This window comes from Lissotriton vulgaris, chromosome 2_1 (genome assembly GCF_964263255.1).
Source record: "Lissotriton vulgaris chromosome 2_1, aLisVul1.2, whole genome shotgun sequence".
Classification (NCBI taxonomy): Eukaryota; Metazoa; Chordata; class Amphibia; order Caudata; family Salamandridae; genus Lissotriton; species Lissotriton vulgaris.
Window position 1 is genome coordinate 685,727,791 of NC_141687.1, and position 22,439 is coordinate 685,750,229.

Sequence of the window (22,439 nt, forward strand, 5' to 3'; positions counted from 1 at the left end):
TTTCCTCCATGAAGGGTTTCAAGGCGCGAATTTCCTCAAGGATTATATCAATGGATACTGATGATGTGTTCGCTGGAGAAGGAGGATCTTTTTTCAGTCGCTTGGTAGAAATCGCAGGTACTTTGCTTGAAATATGCGATTTTGGAATGGTGTCTGTCGGATGATCGGGTTTCTGAAGAGAAATGTCCTCCATGTCGTTGAGAGCAGAGTCGGAGTACGACTGCTTCGAAGGTTTAGAAGACTTGATCAGCTTAAGGTTTCTTAGTCTCCCCATAGAAGAGACAAAAGAATTAATAAATTATGTTAGCTTATGAATTTTTGGAAAACAGAACAATAGTCAAGTGTCTTGTGAGGATGAGAGAGATTCAGATCTGAACGAAAATCGCAGGGTCCACCGTCTTAGTACCTAAGTTCCTTAGATATTCCTGTTGCGTATAAGCAAAAAGAAAGCTAAAATGCAGAAAAAGACTTTAAAACATTTTGAGAAAGGAAGTTTTCACTGACATATATTCGATGTAATACTGAAAATAATCACAGTATTTTGTATTGAATAAGGCTGTCATTGATAGATAGATCATTCCATTTCTCATTAAATATAGAGGATGCATTGAGGTAGGTAAAAAGTAAAAGGAAAGTTTGTTTATACAACTTGAAATGTCATTCTCAATCGCTTCCTGAAATAAGGTGTGGAGAGAGAGAGTCAGAAGATGGCGGCCGTTGAATCACACCATATTTCTCAAAGTGCTGAGATAACAACAAGGTAGGTAATAATAAAGAAAATTCACTTGCCCAATTTAAATAACAAATAGCAAGCCCTTCTGGAAGGTAATAATTAGGCAGCCCTGAAGAGAAATAATCATTGTGGTGCAGTAGGGTTAAAATGGCGGCTGCTATGATGAAGACGGCTCACATCTTCCAAAGCAGGAGTAAAACGGCAGGTGAAAAGCTCAAATGCTTCCCGCTATGAAGACCGTTCACAAACCTACATTTTTAGCCTTGAAGAGAAACGCTCTCCATGTAAAACGGAGTTTTGTAGGGAGCGCAGGCGTGGAGCGCCAAAATCACGCCACCATCTTGGTTGGCATCAAAGCCACACCTTCACACAGTTTTAATACATGCAACCAAGCAAACCAAAAAGGGCTGGAGATTCATACTAAGCAAACAACTTGTTCAAGTTCAGTGTTCCCTGGACTAGGTTATGAAATTGGCACAAGAATTGCTTCAATTACAGGATTGTTAGTCTGGAAGCAAATGCGCATCCGCACTGATAGCACCACTAAAATGTTTAATGTAAAGAGTCAGGGGAAAGTTTGCACTTTAACCTTACCACAAAATGGTATTGGCGACCAATATTTATAAGTGAGAGGAGCCAGTGACAGATTGCTTGTGTTGACCGACAACACGTGTGGCATTTTTGCAGTGTCTGGAACGGCGGATTACTTTTGTTTTGGACGTTTTTCTGATATCTTAAAAGTACAACTCTGCCACTAGGTGTGGAGTTTTGTTGTGTTTGTCAAAGAGCATTTGCAGTATCGCACATCAGTTTAAGATACTTATTTCAGATTTTTGAAAGATGATACATTATTTTCTTCTCTCGATATGGACTGTTTCTTTCAAGAAATAAAGAGCTAGAATTTGCAGGAAATGTTACAAAATTTAACTGAACAATTGTATACTCATTCACGTTTGGGTTTATCCACAGTGCAGAGAAGAGGAAGTACACTTTACAAAATGTTTAACCACTGTGAAACAAACGAGGTTCTCCCCAGAATTGTGTGAGTGGGGACTAATGGGTGTTAAAATGAATGCTGCAGAGGAAAGTTGTTAATCTTTTAACAATGAAACTAGAAAAAGGCAAACTTCAAAATCTAATTCTAATGGTAAAGCAATATGGATCAATATGCATGTTGCTGAACATAGAAAAATATGGCTATTCTTTCCACAATTCCAATTATCTTGTTGCATTATATGTACTTCAAAATCCAAACACAGTATTATTCAGGCTATGTTATCTAATATGGTGTTAAATACTTGTTGGTTTTGTTTTGTTTCTTATCCATCTAGAACTTTAGCTTGAGAAAAATAAAATAATGTATGCATATATATGCAGGCCGATTTCTTTTATAGTGACTGATTTGGAATACATCCTATCTAATGTCCTCATTATTACTCATCACTGCTTTACACTTTCTGTTGCGTTTGCTTACATCTTACATTTGGCGATGAAGCACTCTCTCTCTCTTTCTCTCTCTCTCTCTCTCTCTCTCTCTCTCTCTCTCTCTGTGTATATATATATATATATATATATATATAATAATGTTGTTATTTTTTAGAAACCGTTTTTCCTTGCTTTACATTGTTTTCTTTTAATCTCCTGTGCTTCCCCTTTTGCAGTCGGTAGTAAATCTGATCAATGAGCTGCAGGAGCAGATGTGCAAGATGCAGCTGGAGATCAATTCTAAAATCAAGGAGAGAAAGTGTCAAGCTAGAAACACTGAAAACTCAGATAAAGACACCTCGGCCAGCACAAGTTCATTAGTAAAAGCTACTCACCAGAGATGCACTAGATGTGATGGGGACACTGTATGAGAAGTACTCCAGAGCATGAGTTTTGCAGTGTTTGCTTTTCGTTCACTAACCACTAGTGTCTGGTGTGGTATAATGTCTAATAATTTACTTCTCTGTAAAACCTGTAGCATAGGCTATTTGACATGGAGTTTAATTGCACTCAATTGTGCAAGATAATTTGGTGCTTCACTAATATTCATTTTTACCACTGATTAAATTACATGGCCACATTGCTTTCAAAGTCTCACAGAATGTTTGTGTCATTGCGTTATTGACGATTACACTAAAGAGTAAATATAGAAGAATGGACTAGAGCAAAATCTATCTTTGCCATCATCCTGCATGTATTTTTGCACCCATCGACTGGTGGACATTTACCCACTTACTCTCTGGCACTGTCCGTTGCTTACCGACTGCGATGCATCTATTTCCGTCAATCCCGAAGGCACACAAGGGAAACGGGTCACTGTTTCCCCCTGTCTAGAGAGGCAGATCTGGAGAAGAAAAATAGTGGTGGAATGATACTGCTGGAAGCGAGGTTTAGCAGACCTCAATCATAATGTCCTGGCACTCCCAGTACTACTGGCTGCCTCACCTGAGAAGTGGCAATGCGCTGAAGGGTTGCCGCTAGTGTTTCATGGAGCTCTAAGTGGAGGGACAGAAAGTATACCCTTGTCATCCGAATCGAGACAGTGGTGAATAAGTCAGTGTCAATATATGGAACATCGCGCTAGGTATACGGTTCTTACATGATACCTTAGGGCGATATGAAAGCACTTAGACATTACAAGTTAAATAGTTACCTTAGACTTGGCCTCACTCCAGGAGACCCACCGGACAGAGGAAGAAGAAGTCAGACATAAGAAATTCAGTTTATTCACACAACCTACTCCTCATAAGCAGAGTTACATTGATAGCCTAGTTTTATAATTAATGCATTAATCTGTCACATCTGGAATTTCTTATGGAATCACTAGTATTTTTGCAATGCCATACTTTGGATTGAAACCTTAAACTTTCTGATTTCATTGATCTTCCTTGCCTTTCAGCTCCTCTGCAGTAACACTTATACCTACTTTGAACATCATTGCCCAAAGGCTGTACCTCTGTGGAGAATTCAGTTTGCAACTTCTACGTACTTCCTGGAATCAGTTGCTCTCTTCATATTATTTATTTTTGTTTAGTTATAGTCAGTGGAACAATGAAGGGTCGTTTGTATGACTGATTACATGAACAAAACAACTGCAGATGAGGCACAGTTAAACAATGGAACACGGATCTACTTTCAAAATGCAACTAGGAATTCGGAATCTTAGAAAGAGAAACTTGATTATTGTCTTGGTGATTTCCAATTTCATTGTCTCGCATGAATCTAAATGGACTTTCTTTACCAGCAATCCTTTCTTCCATTTACTCTCCCATTTACGTTTCCTGAGTTGGATGCGAATTATTGAAGACTTTACCCTAGACTTTACTTAAGGCCAAGGACATGATATCCCATACTTTGAAATTGTTTTCCTACTCATCCGTAATAAACACTAAATCTGAGAACCTGTAACTGACAATCATTTTGAGGGAACTTCTCTTTCTACGTAATTGCGTTATTCCGAGCTTGCCTGTTTTTTCTTTTTCCTTTTACCACAGTTGAATGTGTGGACTTGCAACCCAATATGTTTAATCCCTAGTTTGCAACCTTGGCTTTCTCTGGTAATACATTGATGCACAACTTTTAAAATTTTACTAAATTGTCATAGAATTATCTAGTCTACCTTAATTCATTTATCCAGTTTAGGATTTGCCAATTCTTGCAGGACTATTACTGATGTAAATGGGCTTGCATACTCTCCTCCCTAACTTGAACCAGATTAAACTAAAAATGGGATTGGTCTGCACAATTTTATGACCACATTAAACTCATCCAGATAGATAAATCTACTCAGTGATTAAATTTATTGTATAATGTAGGACTATAGAAAATGTTTATTAATCAAAGAGTTGGATGATGGCATTTATCATTTGCTCAGGTAACTTATTGTTCCTTTCAGTCACCACTCCGCCTTCTCATAGAGATCTCTGGTTTCTTGTAGAATTAGACATGAACAATGAAAAGTCATGATTTTGTGATTTATAAAACTACAAAAATAGATAAAGAAAAATAAATCTGAGATACCCACTTCAGTTAAAAAAGCAACTGTTTAGTGCTGGTGACTTTTAACATTACATCACAGAGATACTGTTGAGTATGATTGGTTGCATAAAAATGCTACTAGGAATATGGTTTTTCTAATGTAATTAACATCTGTGTACAGATGGTATGTGTAACCGTGATAAGTATAACCTGAGTAAAACACAGTGGCGTATCAGTGCTGATACCATACACAGTATATAAAAGGGTATATACTATGTGTGAGACTCTAATTTACTTATAATGTCATGCATCTATTTAATTATTACTGGAATATTCTGAAGTCGGAACTTGTTTGAAATAGGAAAATGGAGTCTGCAAGATCACTAGGAAATACTTGTGACAAAATCCTCAATATGCAGAAGCACATTTGTGCCACTACTAAAGGAGCAAACCTCCAAATGATAATATTTAGAAAACTAAAACACTTCCTCCCCCAAAAAGACCTCAAGTCTGCAGTGCAAGCCCTTGTGATTCCCAGATTGGAGTATGGAAGCGCAACCCTCTCCGGCCCGCCCAGATCCACAACAGCCCCATTAAGGGCCTTAACTCTGCTGCAAGACTCATCACAGGATCAGAAAGGAACAATTGCGTCTCTCCTGACCTGAAATCTCCCAACTGCCTCCCCTATGAAGCAATAATGGAATTGAAAATTGTATGATTGAGTAATAAAGCTCTCAGCTTCAATACCCCAAGCTATTTCGCTAAGAAGCTTGAACTTTTGGGTAGCTCAAGATGCTCTAGAAGCTCCAGCACATTGCTGCTAAAACCACAGAGATTCTTCAAGAAGAAAACCTACAATCGAGCCTTCTCTGGCATTGCCCCTCATATTTGGAACGCTCTCCCCCTGAACTATGAACAATACCTTCAACTCCATCTTTCAAGAAAGAAGTCAAACATCTATTTAAGAAACCATTTCTGGAACAAACCTCAGAACTTCCCTTTTATGTTTGTGCGTTCATTCCCTTGTAAAGCGCCCTGATGCCTGCGAGGTTCACATTAGCGCTTTAGAAAAGTTTTCGAATAAATATTACCAGCTACTAGCAGTGACAGTATTAATGGTTGCCTTCACTCCGAGTGTGGAGCACAGAAAGACTGATGAGCATTCGTATACCCCCTTTCGTCCATCATAAACCTTGAAGGAAGCAGGTTGCCTAAGCAACCAATATCTTTGTTCAGATTGCCAGCGCTGAAGAAAACCACCAGCATGAACAGAAGCATTTCATTTAGGGTGAATATTAAAATGCAGGGTGTAGTATATGTGCAATTAGTTGCAAATATAGTAAAAAACAAAAAATACCATAATGACCACATATAGTGACAATACATATCAATTATATATATATAAAAAAATTGATAGAAAACTGCATAGGGTGATCACACAGTGCATATTTACAAATTCACATAAACCGCAAAGGTGAATCCTATATCTGATGTGTGAAGGATACAAAATTGTTAATTCAATCGCCTGTGTTGCCCTCAGAATTGGACCAAATCATGGTCTGAGGGTCATCATATGGACATGAGAAGTATGGACTAATCACAGCACTAATGAGATAAAGAAAATCAATCTGAGGCAGATATGCACTGGGTATATTGTGTTTAGAGATGAGATGAATCAGTAGAAAAAGATGCATCTTGTGTTGGGATAGTTCAGCAGAGGACTAAATTGCTCAAAGTTTGTTTGTTGCTCAGTGGTCCATGGGAGATGCTCTCTGCTACTGAGGATATGAACTTTAACACGGTAAATGAGTGAAGTAAGGTAGCATTTTCACATGAGTGTTCAGCATTGCATAATTAACACTTCATAAGCATCAGAATCCTTATTGCGATTCCAGGAACCGGTCTGACGCACCTCCTGAGTCCTTAAATCTGCCTATGTATGTGCAATTCTAGAGGGACTTGTTATCAGCCAATGCACGCCTCTCAACAATATTGTATTCCATCCACATCTGTAAACTAAGGGATTTTGGATAGCCATATGCAGGTGTCTGTCAATCATTAGTGCATTAGGTGTAGTGGCAAGTGGAGGGGGGGCATCTCTGTCTGTCCTGTTTTACCCCAATGGAGTAAAAGCACCTATTGAGCTCCAAATGGAGTTGAGGGTTATCCCTTGCAGCTCCAGACTTTCACAGGTTTCCTTCTTGATTGGTAAAATTCTATTTATTGGCTGAATTTCTGAGCCAACTGTCATCGTTGACAAAACTTTACACTTTTTAGCTCAGACTAGGTGCATTAATAGATAGTTCCTAAACCCATGATTTCATATGACCAGACCACTCATGCAGGCCCTTGCCCTCTTCTGTATGGGAAAGTGTTAAAGTTGCACTAATAAATAGTGAAAGAGTAGTACCAATTAGCTGAGCTGGTTACTAGTATCTAGGTGATCAGTGTTAAAATGCTGCCTATTAATTCTCTGCGCACTTGATATCTGCCCTTTTGGGAACATAGCTATTTTTACTTGTTACATACTCATTTAACATGTTTATTGCATTTCTGCATTGCGATGTCTGCTTATAAAAATGCATTTATTTATTTTGTTTTAATTGACAGTGCTTTCTTTTTTAATTACATTAGGGACTGCTTAAAGAACTAAAAAATCTTAAGATAAAAGTGGATGAGCTGGAAAATGAAAGAAGCCAATATGAATGGAAAATGAAAGCAACTAAGGTAAGCTAACACCTGTAACAGGTAAACGTGTACTCATTGTATCGGTTACGTTTGGAAGCACAGCATTTGGTTTGAAATGCACACTAGTGTTACCAGTAATTGTACATTTTCTTTATTGACCCATGTAAATGTATTACATGATATAGGAAGGGCTAGCGTGCTTTTTCTAGCAATAGATAAACCCTGTGTCTGTTTTCATTTTTAGGGTTGCATTGTTCTGACACCCTTACCTTAAGCTACCTGGAGCTGGATCATACATTCTTTCTGTTGCAGCATAGTTGAGTTCATCAATATTTTCTTATTTATTGTGGGAGGAAGAGAAAGGGCCATCTCCTTGGGATCAGTGATGCCTTTGTAATAACAACTTTGCTGTATGCTGCTGTAAGCCTACATACTTGTCATACCATACAACGAAGTCAAGCCTGCACATGTTAATGTTCTTCAAAACATATGATTCCATTCCTATTTACTTTGAACAACCCACACATCTGTTTATGGCGATTAGAGAACAATTTAGGAAATGCGCCATGAAAAATAAAATAATACTCTTTCATTCTTGTGATTGCTAACCAAATTACAGAACCATGTACCTGTGCAAGAGGCCCTCCATCTGACTACAGCCTTCCCTTTCATCAAGTTGTCACAGATTTGGGCCCCATGCTCACCTGCCCGGTTTTTGTTTTCCACAAAATTGAGTGGAAACAAGCCCATGGCTCTTTTAGCTCAATCATGGCTGAGCGCTGGTGTTTAATGCACTTTCTCACGGGGACCAGCTTCACAATGTTGTTTATGTTCATATTTGCTAATTCTCCAAAAATTAGAGACTTCAATGACTAAAGATGATCATATTATAATACAGGGGATTCTGTAATCCCTGTACAAATGACAGTCACTAATTCCTTTATAAGTAGATTAATAATATTATGCAAGGCTTAAAGATAACATAGTATCGTTAAAGATCTAGGTGAATGGTCTGATGCAGAGAACAATATGCAGCGAAAAAAGGTTAGAAGTGTAGAAGGTAGAAAAAGGAGTACTCGCTAAATAGTGGAGATGCTGGAAAGAAGCAAACAGAAAGCAATATCTTGAAAACTGTTTTAAGATGTTTACATGTTGGGAAGCCCAAAGTCTAATATGTTTAATGCACACATAGCAAGCACCACAGCAAATGAGAGACAATTGTAATTTCAACAGACCAAGCTCCTGCCCAAAATGGCCAGTTGGAGCATGTAATACTAAAATGGATGCAAATTTGAATTTTTACATATTTATTTTAAAAATGTTCCTCAATACAAGTTCATGGAGCGTCATCATGTGACAGGCACTTGTTGTTTTCAGAAAAACATGTCTAATGAGTAGGTAGCTGTATCAATTCAATTCAATACATTTTATTAAGAAGAATCGAAATCCTTCAAAATCAGTTCCACAATCCCCCTTATATAGCAAAGAGGAATCTACAAAGGCACAGAATAAGCGAAGTGTAGGTAAGAGCGTTCATCATTATCACAACATACAGAATTACAATAACATAGTTAAAATCTTTACCACTTCAAGTTAATCAAGTTAAATACTTATGTAATTTTGAACAAAATACCATACAATGGCAGCTTCATATAAGATCCTATTTTAAATAAAGTTCATCATGTGGCAGCAAAAAAGATTGTCAACAATTGACACAGTAACCCTGCGGCTAGGACTTGGCTTTGCTTTGCGTCTGAACAATTGGTACTAAAGTTACCTTAGGTTTTCCTGCACCCTTGGTATAACTAGACTGAGACGCAGCTGTTGCTATGACCACAAAAAAATGTGCTCTGGTAAATTGGTTTATGTAAGAGCTTGTAAAAAAACGAAAGCTAACCCATTAAGAAACAAATCTATACAGATAAATACTCTAAAAGGATTCAAAGCCATTTCCACCTTTTTCTCAAAAAAAGAGAAGTCAAAATAAGGCGGCGACTATGGAGTTTAAGCCTGAATTTCAACCTGCTGAAGTGGAAACTGAAAAGCCACTTTTGGCAAATTCCAACAATACTTCACTCGAAATTAGTATGACTCGGTCTTGGGTTGAAGCAAGTCCTGAACTCAGATTGGAAGGTTCTCTGCTGCCAAATTCTACTATCCACACGACTTTGAACAGGGTGTCTCAGTCTATTGTTGAATCATGTTCTGAGCCTAGAGTGGAAGGCCATCCAATAGAAGATTTTACTCTCCTAGATATTAACATCAACCCAAATCCTATTTTGAGGATCCTTCATTCTCCTAAGCCCCCTACTTCTAATTTTACACCGCTCTCAAACTCAAGGACTTCCCAGCTGCAGCTACTTTAGTAGTACGCCTCGTGGAGCATCTTTATTAAACTCGAGGGTGTCCGTAACCCCTGATTTGTCCTTGGGTCCTCCACTTCTAAACAATGATCCAGAGAAAAAAATACTGATGTCTGAATCCTTGCTCTGTGTGGAAAGAGTCCTGTTGTCTGTTTTAACCCTCATGGAGAAATCTGTAAGCAATTCAGATTATGTTTTGGATTCACTATTGTCTCTGACCAAATCAATAAATTCTGATCAAAGATCTCCAAATTGTAAAGCTTCCCTCCTTCCCTCTTATAAGCCCAACCCCTGTATCGGGATCTCTCCTCTATATACTTTAGCTCCAAACCCGTATCAAACCAAATCTACACAAATGAGTGCTGTTTAATACTCTAATTGTTTGGACTTTGGTACTCAGGATGGTACGCCTTTTGTTAGTAGACATTATAAGGGCAAAGAAATTGTTGACCTAATTGATGAAATTCAGCCCCTTTCGTTACAGCAGTTCTTTGAACCTGAGCCCCCTGCCCTTTTACCTGCATCTTTGTTCACTCAGTGCTCAGAAAAGGAAAAAACAAATATAGAACAAAATGTTTTTCCCATTTTCCTAAAAAGAGGGGCTATACAATCTGAACATTCTATAGCAGAGGGATTAAAAGCTGAACATCTTACATCAGAGGAAAAGAAAATGTAAATTAAAAGTAAATCCGTCTGAAAGAAGGAGGAGGCACGAAGGAGAAAACTGCGAAGGATAAAGAAAAAAAGAGCAAAACGATGGCGCTTTGACCCCAATATGAATTTAATGTGACTCTGAACCTTAAATTGAATGATTTACTGAGGAAAGAAAGACAAATGGATGCTGAAGCTGCCCCCAAGGACTCCCATTTATTACAAATGAACTCCAATGCTTTATTCTCGATCTCACAAGAAGATAACATCACAGATTTAAGTCCTATACTGGTGGCACATCATAATTTAAATCCCAATGCAGTACTATATGCCTCCTTTTTAGGCAGTAACGTTATTTATAATCCCATTGGAAACATACCTGAGGGAGTCTGCCAAACTAGCCACCTATCTCCTGTGCCTCTTTCTTTAGATGTTTTCTTTCATTTTTGATCACGAGTTGTACCTGAATAGATCTTTTCTATTAAGCTGTTTTTCAGAAATTCACGACCTTCAAAAGATCCAGAGTAGTGATGTCGCCCTGGTTCAAGTTACATAATATGGCAACTACGGGGGAGCCCGAGTGTTCTTTGGTTCTAAGGTGATCACCCACTTGATATTGTCAAATATTGATAAATTCTGATGCTGTGATATTGTCGTTGTTGTTCCCAAAGGCAAGATAGCATCAAAAAAAGTGTAAACAGCCATTACAACGCGGCTGTTTCCCCGCAGGGCCTTTACCACGCAGGCATTACCACGCATACACTGTTACCACGCATAGCCCTCACCACACATTTTTTCACAACATACGTGGTGAGGGCATATGCTGGTAGCTGCACCTGCGTGGTCAAGGCTATCCGCGTCATTAGAGGAGCAAAGAGCTCCTTTCGCTTCCATGTGACAACCTGTGCCTAACAAGAGTTGACTTGTCGTGCTGTGACCTCCGTGAAAAAAATCCTGATCAGGCAGGACAGGCCGAGTTCAGTGGATTCCTTCATTTGTGTGTCATCCTGGAAACATGTGGTTTGCTGTCTTAGCAAAAACTTTGTTCAGGTCAGGCATGCGCCCTTTTAAAATCGCGGACAACCACCATCATAGCAGAGTACACTTCTATGATAAACTGCATCTGTTTATTTGATGAAGAGTTCCCCTTTCAAATTAGGAAATAAAACACCAGACTATTTAAGCAGGGGCCTAGATGTAGGACTTAGGGCAGGGTCGGGTGTAACGGGAGGCGCACTGGGGTCAAGAATCAGGGCTTAGGGCGGAGACGAGTATTTTTTAAACAGGGCGGGGAGCAAACTGGGGACTAGTTTTAGGGCTTAGGGCAGAGACGAGTATTTTTAAAACAGGGCGGGAGCGCACTGGGGACTAGTCTTAGGGATTAGGACAGAGACGGGTATTTTTTAAACAGGGAGGGAAGCGCGCTGTGGTGTAGATTTAGGGTTTAGAGCAGAGATGGGTCTTTTTTAAACAGGGAGCGGAGCACGCTGTGGTATAGATGCAGAGATTATGGCAGAGGCGGGCATTTTTTCAACAGGGCAGGGGCGTGCTGGGGTCTTGATTTAGGGCTTAGAGCAGGGTTGGGTGTTTTTAAAAAATGGCAGCCTTTACCACGTCCCAAGTGAATAGAGGACACCCGAAAGGAGGTATTGCTATATTGCTCAAAACAGGTTTGAGATGGAGATATAAAGCAATACCTCACACCTCTAACTTAATTCAGGCGGTTAAGATAGATTTTAAGGATGATCAAGGTTGCTCCGATACTCTGCTTATTGTAAATGCATATATACCTCCCGACACATCTACTAAAAGACTTGTTTGTCTTTCTCATTTTGATTATGGAAAAAGAAGATTGTAGGCACTTAATGCTGGTCGGGGACTTGAACGCCAAAGTATCTAACCACAGTATAAGGTAGCAGTATCTTCTCCAAAAGGAAATGCAAGACATCTTGAAACTAAGATACAATACATGAACACATTACTGACTTCATTAAGTTCTTAAAATCATGATCTTGGTTTCCAGTATCAAAAGTGAGGCTTCACTTTACTTCTAGATGCAGAAATTGTGCAAATGTTCTACCCCAAATAAAATTGTTTGTAGGACATGACTAGAGCATGAAACTTAGCAAGCATATTGAGGCTAAATAACTAGTCAAGTTAATAAGAAAACTACATCCATATTTGAATATAAAATATTTCAGTGCACATCATAATGCATGGGTGTTAAGAGAACATTAATTTTAAAGCAATAGAAATACAAGATTGTTCTCACTATCAAATTAAGCCTGGAGCATCAATAAGAAATGTGTACTTTTTAGCACCTGTTGTATTAATTATTCGGAACCACGTTGCCTCCTACCCACTTAATGAAAAAATCGAAAAGGGGCCACTAAACTAGTCACATTTATTGCAGGGATTCTGCTCTGGAACAGAACTATGCTTGGGAACATAGAACATCAGTATGTTGGGACTGAGTCACCATACCACCTCAGTATCTATTAGCCCGATTCTGACTAGCCATAGTGCTTCACTTGCCCTCATAACCTTACCAAAGAAACAAATGAATTGTCATCTAAGGACACAACACTCTCAACCAACTCTGATATAATGGTAACAGGACACACCCTTTTGCTCTCTCACTTACACTTGTCCACAATAAGATAAACAGGAGACACGCAGGAAGTTTGGAATATTTATTTAAATTATTGTGCTTGGAAATGCAGTATTATATGAAAGTGGAGAGAAAGTGGGCAGACAACTAGCACTTAGTACACGGCAAAAAACTGCAAGGAGAGATATCATCACTATAGTAGAAAATGGGCAGACTTTTACTCATGCAGCCGAAATTAACTCTCAGTTTCAGAGGTACTATCAGAAGTTATATACTGAGGATACTATAAGCTCAGAGGAGGATACAAAAGTCTATTTAAATAACTTTCTCAGTAATCCCGAGGCCACAAAATTATTAGATGACGATACAAAGGAGGATCTTGAAAAAGAAATCACACTCACGGAAGTGGGTGCCGCATTATCATTACTGGCATCTGGCAAAGCAGCAGGTCCCGACAAGATACCGATTGAGTTATTCAAGCTTCTTAGTCATCAATTAATACCTATTTTACATGATTTATTTCTTGGGATACAATTTAATGGTATACCTCCAATTTCCTGGGAGGAAGCTAATATAATCGTCTTTCCTAAAAAGGGAAAATCTCCTGAACAGCTTACTTCGTATCGCCCTATATCCCTTATCAATTCGGACTCTAAATTATACGCAAAAATTCTAGCGCTCAGACTCAGTGGGGTCATTGAACAACTCGCTTCCCCTTGGCAGCATGGCTTCATTCCTGGGAAGGGAACCACAGATCATATCCGCAGGGCAATTGCCTTATTCGATGCCACGGCTGCCAGGGGGGAGCGAATGTCGATGATCCTACTCGATGCTGAGAAAGCTTTTGATCGTGTTACTTGGAATTTTCTCTGGGAAGTTATGATACGTGATAATTTTGGCCCCAAATTTATTAACTCTATTAAATCAATGTATCACCGCCCCAAAGCAAAAGTTTTGGCAGCCGGACTTTTTTCTGGATATATTAACATAACAAGAGGTACTAGACAAGGGTGCCCATGCTCGCCTCTACTATTTGCATTATATATTAATCCTCTCATTTTGAAACTACTAGAAAGTACTAATATTAAACCTGCTATTAGCCATCACTTCGAAACAAAAATACTGGCTTACGCTGATGACATCGCGATTATTACATCTGAACCGACAGAGGCTATCCGTGAAATAGAGGAAATTACTTCTGAATTTGGACCTTATTCTGGATATTCTCTCAATAAGGGAAAGACGATTATTATAAGCACAGCTAACACAATTTGTATGGACCCACGAAGAACTGAAAAAGCTACATATCTGGGAATTGAACTTTGCGCAAATACTAAGCTAATCCCAAAAATCAATTTTGATCCATTAGTGATAAAGATTAAGAATGATTTTGAAAGGGTTAATAACCTTCATCTTTCCATTATAGGGAGAGCCAACTATGTTAAAATGAATACGCTACCTAGATGCCTCTACCTGTTTCGAGCAATCCCATTAGCTATTAAACAAGAAACATTAATGCTGATCAATTCACTCATATCTAAGTTTGTGTGGCAGAATGGAAAGATTAGGAGATCCCTTGAGTTATTATCTCTTCCTGTTGATAAAGGCGGCCTCACTATACCTAATATGATATTATATTACTGGGCAGCACAGATAAAACAACTTACGCCTATGATTAGAGGATATAATTCAGAGAATTTAGAAGACTCTGCTGAAATGCCCTCAATATATGAGCTTTTGGTAGGTCAGGAGGCAAACGGCTTACTACTGCGAAAGACCGAGACAAGAAATTATAAAGATTTTAGAGGAGAAATTATGGTTAATGCTTGGAAAACTTGGAATAAAATTGCTAAATATATCCAAATTGAGCAAATTAATCGATATACACCACTTTTGCACTCTAACGCTATTCAGGGACAGGATCTAGCTGGCTTCTTAAAACAATGGGCCAAGCTAGGAATTTGGACAATAGGCGACCTTTTAATAAATGATTATGACACAACCTTCCTAGCTTTAAAAGCCAAATACAAATTACTGATTGGTGATTTTCTGAAGTTTGCACAGATATTTGCTACATTAAAAGCCAAAGAATCCCTAATTTGCTTATATAAAATTGAAATCATGGATGCAATATCTAGATCAAATACTAGAATTTGAACTTTATATAATATTCTTTTAAGTATGAAGAATGATGATCTTGATAAAACAGAAAGTGGGCCTTAAAATTGAATAACCCGAATGTAGATATCAATAAAGTATTAAATATGAGTCAAAAGTTATTGATGGCGAGCAATCTTAAAGCACAACTATATAAAACTGTTTTTGACCTATATTTTACCCCCGCTAAATTGTTTGCATGGGGTAAACGCGAGAATGACCTATGTCCTAGATGTACTCAAGGGACGGCAACTCCCACTCATATGTTTTACACTTGTCCTGATTTGACCTTAGTTAAAAATATGATAAACTCCTTTTGGGAAGAAATATTCAGGCACAAAATACCAGTATCAGAAACTTTATTTTTACTTGGCCATGACCATACCTTAAATCTGAAGAAATCTGAAGAAAGATTAGTTTTTATTGGCATGGCGGTATTTAGGATAATTTTATCTGCAAGATGGAAAGACGTAGATCCTCCAAGCTTCCAGATGTGGTTAGCACGCTTTTTGGCAGTTTATAGATATGAAATTGCAATATTTGAAACAAGAGGGATACAATCTAAGCTACGCGGAGATACACTTTGGCGACCAATAACTGAATTGAAAAATTGTATTATCCCTAGTGGTATTGGTTGATTGTGAAAAATACCTGCAAATGATCTTAGGGTTTTTTAGCATGGCGCTATACCTAAAACTTTATTTCTTGATTTTATCCTCTTTGTTTCCTTGAACCATTCTTTGAATCTTAAAACCTGCGATTTACTAGTACTGCTGTATTACCTGTTTTGTTTTATATTTTTGTAACATTACTGTATTATTGTAAATGTTTCCTGCCTTTTCGCCTGGTATTAAAATAAATAAATAAATTAAAAAAAATAATAATGTCTTTCGGTTCAAAGCTATGTTCACCATGTCGCAGATCATGTTTGCTACTGACCCTCAAACTGACTGATGGACTGAAATAAGAACATGCAGGCAAGCAGTAACCCATTGGTTGGGTGGCTCCTTTATACCACTTATATGCAGTGGAGTAAAATTTGTAAAAATAAACATGAAAGCATTGAGGCAATCAATTTAGGGCATCAGCACCTTGCCAAAAAACTATAACTGGGAAATATATTGTATCAGCACTTTAACAAAGGGTTTATGTAACGTACAAGGAAAAAACAGTAACTTCGCTGAGCTGAAGAACTGAAGGTCAAATCTACAGAAATTTGAGTTAAAAGAGCGATGAATACAAAAGAATCAAGACAACGCACTTTAAAACCCGGGACAACGAGGAAGAAGACCCTTGGATTGAAATGCACCTCTGCATAATAGCAATTTAAACACTAGCTCTTGTATATTGAATATTAGGATTGCATAAAGTCCCGAGAAAAATTGACATGCACTGAGTAGCGAGTTTTTCAAATTGAGGACATACAAGAACTGCATTTATGTAATTGTTATACCTATTTTCAAAATGAAAGTACAAGTTTTAAAAAAAAGATTTGTCAGAAACATAAGTTTAGAATAACATTTTATGAAATGTAATGAATGTTTGACTGTGTAACGGTTTTTATTGACCAAAAACATAAACAATAAAATACAAAAAAAAAAAAAAAAAGGAAATGCAGTATTCATGCCACAATTGGAAAACAAATGCATACTAAATATTCTGTTAGCATGGTTAATAAACCGTTTACCATGAAAAGCCCTGTCATTATATAGGACTGAAAAGCCTAAAACCTCCTTCCCCTGCTACTGAAGCTAAATGATTTTGTATCAAAGATCTCTGGGATTAGTGGCAGAACCCGTACTGTAAATACCCACGGCAGGAGGAAAAGGAGTAAGAGGCTGGTGTAAAAAAAAAAAAAAAATCCCTCTCTCGAAAAATGTTATTATTTTAAGAAAATGCCCTAAACCACTAAATAGCGGCATGCTTCATCCACTGCCACAACCTCCCTGCACAGACCAATGCCTGGGATGGAGCAACAGGGAGGGGTGGGAAAATGCAAACATATTTGTGGGAATCCATGAAGTAAACAACAGCTAGAGAGACAATGATAGTGTAAATGTAAAACTACCTCAGGAATACCCGTCAACGTCTTTAAATATGGGTTCGCTGGATAGGATTAAAAACTGAAAACATGGAGATGGTCTATGGGGTAATTAGGACCCCTTGTCTCTCCTGACTGCTTTTGTGTTGCGATGTTTCACCACTTTTACCACCCAGTAAGGGTCACCTGGTCTTCCTCAGGACTAGCAATGCCATTCTAATAAATCCCTTTTCCAGGAAATATCCTGGTATTCAAAAAGATATACTTATTTAAAAAACTTTTTTGTTATATATAATGACCTTACTTGTCACTTTCTTTGTAGACACTCTCGGATATTCAGTAATTACAAACACTGAATATTAACCATTTTCCTCTCACACACATATTTTGCTCCTCACTGAGCTATACATATGCGTGTGTTTGTGTATGTGTGTGTGTGCGTGTGTGTGTGTGTGTGTGTGTATATATATATATATATATATATAATTGTGTATATTACCTACTGGCGATCGCCACTAGGTAGTTACAGTTAGGATTGGCTACCATAGGAAATCCGCAACATTATATTGGGAATAACTCTGGCGCCGGTTGAGGAATTTGCGTGTAATTTTCCAAAATGTTGGCCAGCTCCGCTCCGCTTCTTCCCTGTAAGTTTCGGGGGGATTCGTGAAGTGGGGGCTGAGAAAAAAGGGGGGTCCCAAAACGTGTTTCCCCATGTTAATTTCCATAGGACGGTCTGACAAGTCTACAGCCCGAACCGCTGAATGGAATTACGCCAAACTTGGCAAATTGTAGGGACTGGTACGCAGATGTGCCTTTGCTATATTTGCTGAAAATTGCTCCAGTGGTTTTTTGGTAAATTAACTTAAAAAACACATATATATCTATATGCGCGCTGCGAGCGCTTACAGGTACACGTACCGGGGAGCGCACCCGGCGCGCTACGGGAGTGCGCGAGCGGAAAGCTGATTGGCTAACGGGTGTCTGACAACATTCTAAACAGTCCGGAGAGTCCGCCATCTTGTGTCTCAGTAGAATCGAGACACAAGAGGTGAAAAAAGAAATGGGGATATAATTAAAAGGGGGCAGAGTAGACACCCCTGACCCCCTAGGTTTTCTGAGGGGGGCCTAGAAGGACCCTGAAGGGCAAAAACACTTTTTTAAATTTTCGCGGGGTAAGTGCAGGGTGCGTTCCCAGGTGCGCGCTCCGGTACGCGCACCCTGAGCGTACCACTTGGAAAATAGAATTGTAAAATATGTAAAGAATACAGCTCTTTTTTGAGAATTGGAGGTAATTCTGAAAAGAACTTTTTTAAAAAATATTTTTTTATACTTTTTTATAACGATTTTATATTTTTTTCGTATTTTTTCAGGGGAAAAACAAAACCAGGGATTCAAAAACTGCTCAACATGAGCAAAAAAAAATTAAAATTAAGGACGGGGAGGGCAGCGGTGTTCCTGTCTCTTCATAGCAATGAGTTCAACGCTCTGCTCCCCATAGCAGAGCAGTTCATCACAGTCCACGCATAGAAATGTTATGCCTGCAAAGACCGGCTGCACGTTAGGGATCATTCTTCCACGTGGTGTTCCCGAAGCTGTTGCTCCACCAGTGGAGGTGCTGCCTCCATCTCTTCGTGCATTCTCTGCCAGGTCTCTTGACACTCTCCCTGGCAAAGTTATTTGGGTGTATTCTCTGGACATGCCTAATTAAGGTGGCATTTCCAAAGCTATATTTCCTATTAGGATTGCCTCTGGATAAAGTAGTGCCACATATCTTGCAGTTTACCTTAGCAGCATTAACCTTTTTTTTTCCTTCAGGGATGTCAAAAAATTTCCAAATGAAGTGGTCCTTTGTTTGTGGTGAGGATGGCCCTCAGGCAAAAAACCATTAGAATCACTGCTGGTTGACTCTCTTTCAGCCATTGCTGTAGATCAGAAAACTTTGAGAAGCAGATAATGCACAGAACACCTCTTGCTTTCTCCAAGTACAAAGCAAAAGTGAGAGAAATGGGTGGGGTTCTCAATATTTTGAAAAAGAAATATTCTGATCCAATGAAAAGTGTTATTTTAAGGTCACATGGCTTGACGCGCTTACGCTACGCGCCCCGGAGCGCTTCCGGGGCACTTAGGCGGCACGTACGTGGGTGCTTCCTGGAGCGCTCCCGGGGGCGCTTACGCGGCGCGTAGCAGTGACGTTTTGCTCGTTTTTCGGGAATGCGTTTAAAGTTCAAATACGGTTCTTAAATATTATAAATATACTTTTATATATTATTTTTACTTTTAATACAAAAATGAATTTCTTTTTTCGATCGCTCCCCACCCCCCCCCCCCCCCCCCCCCCCGAGCGCTTCCGGGGCGCTTACGCGGCACGTACGTGGGCGCTTCCTGGAGCGCTTCCGAGGGCACTTACGCGGCGCGTAGCAGTGACGTTTTGCTCGTTTTTCGGGAATGCGTTTAAAATTCAAATACGGTTCTTAAATATTATAAATAGTACTTTTATATATTAATATTTACTTTTAATACCAAAATAAAAATAAAAAAATTCGATTGTGATAGGGCGCTCTTGCTGCGCGTACCGGCGCGCACCCTCGTACGCGTACCGTGAGCGCACTGGTGCACAAATAATAAAAAAAAATTTAAATAGTTTTGAACAAATATAGAATTAGGAAATAATTAGAAAAAAATAAAGAAATTAATAGATATAATAAATACCTATCATTAAAAAACAATATTTCACTTAAAAATTGTAGTTTTCAAACTCGTTAAAGTTACAAATTAGCATTTTATAAAAGTTGCAAATTCACTGAAAAAACCATAGGTTTCACACACGTTATAGTTAGGAATTAACTTTTAAAAAAACCTTTGAAATTCACTGAAAAAAACCATAGGTTTCACACTCGTTATAGTTGGGAATTAGCATTTAAAAAACCTTTGAAATTCACTGAAAAACCATAGGTTTCACATCAGTTATAGTTAGCTGAACATTTTACTCACACAAAACCATTAAAATTCCCACGTTATAGTTAGTTGGACTCACTATAACTCGCGTGCCCGCAATCCACTACTGATGATGTCACATATTACATCATTCATGGCATGGTCAGGGACATCACTGATGACATCACTGATGACATCTCAAATTACATCACTGATGACATCACTAATAACACAGATCCCAACCAACGCGTTTCAGCCTGCTCTTCTTTGCTCACGGTTAGTGAGTCTTCTCTTTCTACACTATTTAAGCCCAGATGGCCGTTAAGTGGCATTCTGGGCATTGTAGTGTATTTAATACAACCATTATTATTATTCAAAATTTACAAAGAAAATAATTCATTTACAATAGCTGTCTTTCGTGGTGGATTTTGATCTACAGTTTGACATAACCTTCAACACTTTACCGTTGTACACGTTTGTTGTTAACATTACAATTTGGTATTGATAATTTCAACGTGTCATATCTTAGTAGATATAATAATTATTATTATTATTATGTATTCATGCTGTTTTGAGTATAGTATAGTACTCCTAATTCTATTGGCATTTAGTTATGTTAATTGTTTTCTATTGCACCCAAAATACAGATTTTAGTGTTTTAATGCAATTATTCACAGTTCGCACTTGTTCACGGGATATAGTATCCACAGTCAATACATCAAAAAATGTCCCTTTTAAGTTCAGGTCTTATCACTCATGTTATTTATTCCAAATGTGTATAAAGCTCTTCGTCATTGTTCATTCCTCTCGGGGTCTTTGTTTTGAGTCTCACAATGTATTTGGATTCCATTTGGCGAAGTTTTTCAGTTCTGTTACCGCCCTGTTCATTCAACGTGACTGTTTTAATGCCATAATAACACATTGATCTCCATTCTCCCTTCTGACATACCATCATGTGTTTGGCGGTCGCATATGAGGTGTCTTTATTTTTCACAGCTGTAATGTGTTCCAAAATGCGTTTGCGCAAAGTGCAAGTCGTACTTCCAATATATTTGCTGCCACAGTTGCATTCAATAATATATATCGCATATTGTGATGTACATGTTATCTTCTCATTTAACACAATTATGTTGCCATTTGGTTCTATAATGGATTTTTTATTCTTGCCAATTTTGCACGCCTTACAGGAATTACATTTTGTAAATCCATTTTGTTGATCCAATAACCAATTGCTGTCTGGTTGTTGCGAGAAATGACTTTTTACTAACATTTCTTTCAAAGATCTTGTTTTTCTATAGGTTACTGTGGGTTTAGGTCCCAGTAATTTCCCTATATCTGGATCTTTTTCAATCAGATGCCAATATTTTTTCAGCTTTCCCATGATTTTCCCACTTTCTTTACTATATGTCGTAATAAAGCGCGGTTTTTGTTCTGCATTGCCTGTTTGTATCTTTGGTATTAAAGTTTCCTCTCTTGTCTTTTGATCAATTCTTCTTTTGCATTTTTTCAATGTAGAGTCTTTATAACCTCTTGATTTTAATCTTTCCATGGTTTCTTTGATCTTTTCTTCAGCATCCTTGGATTTGGAACAGTTCCGCTTCATTCGCATAAATTCCCCATATGGGATATTAGCAATTAGTGGCTTCTGATGGAAGCTTGTCCCATGCAATATGCTGTTAGTAGCTGTTTCTTTCTGATAGAGTGTTGAGTGTATTTTATCATCTTCTATATAGATCAATGTATCATGAAAGGCAATTTGAGTCCTACTGGTGTTGCATGTAAATGACAAACCTATTTGGTTATTGTTAAGTTTTTGAAAATCTTGTTCTGTACCGTTCCAAATCAAAAATAAGTCATCTATGAAACGGACCCACAATATTATTTTATCCAGGTCTTCTTGATTGTCTGTATCCCATGCCACCAGTTTCTCCCACCATCCCATAGTTATGTTCGCATAGTTGGGAGAAAATGATATCCCCATGGCCGTGCCACAGTTTTGCTGAAAGAGTACTTTTTTAAAATAAAAAATGTTATTTGTTAAGCATATTTCAGTCATGGTTAACACCATATGTGTGTGTTTCATTTCAGTGATCTTCCTTTGTCGTAAAAAGTATTTACAGGCATTCAAACCTATCTTATGTCGAATTGACGTATATAGTGATACTACATAGTGATACTACATCAATTGTTATCAGTAGAAGTTGGCTATTCAATGTGATCCCAGTAAGTATCCTTAAAAAGTCCCCCGTATCTCTGATGTAAGAGCTCATGTACTGTGCAATCGGAACCAGGAAT

The 22,439-nt window shown here is 38.2% G+C and overlaps 1 protein-coding gene across 25 annotated transcripts in view; it reads left to right on the plus strand.

Annotated features, from left to right (window-relative positions):
• PPFIBP2 (PPFIB scaffold protein 2) overlaps window positions 1-22,439 on the plus strand; it is a 1,093,831-nt gene that overhangs the window by 811,010 nt on the left and 260,382 nt on the right. For 14 of the 25 annotated variants that reach the window (XM_086955882.1, XM_086955886.1, XM_086955889.1 and 11 more), the window contains 2 exons: window positions 2,395-2,583; window positions 7,331-7,423. In XM_086955882.1, the coding sequence (XP_086812008.1) occupies window positions 2,395-2,583; window positions 7,331-7,423 (282 nt within the window). The remainder of the gene's footprint in view (window positions 1-2,394; window positions 2,584-7,330; window positions 7,424-22,439) is intronic. The other 11 variants (XM_086955895.1, XM_086955898.1, XM_086955897.1 and 8 more) reach the window with 1 other exon arrangement.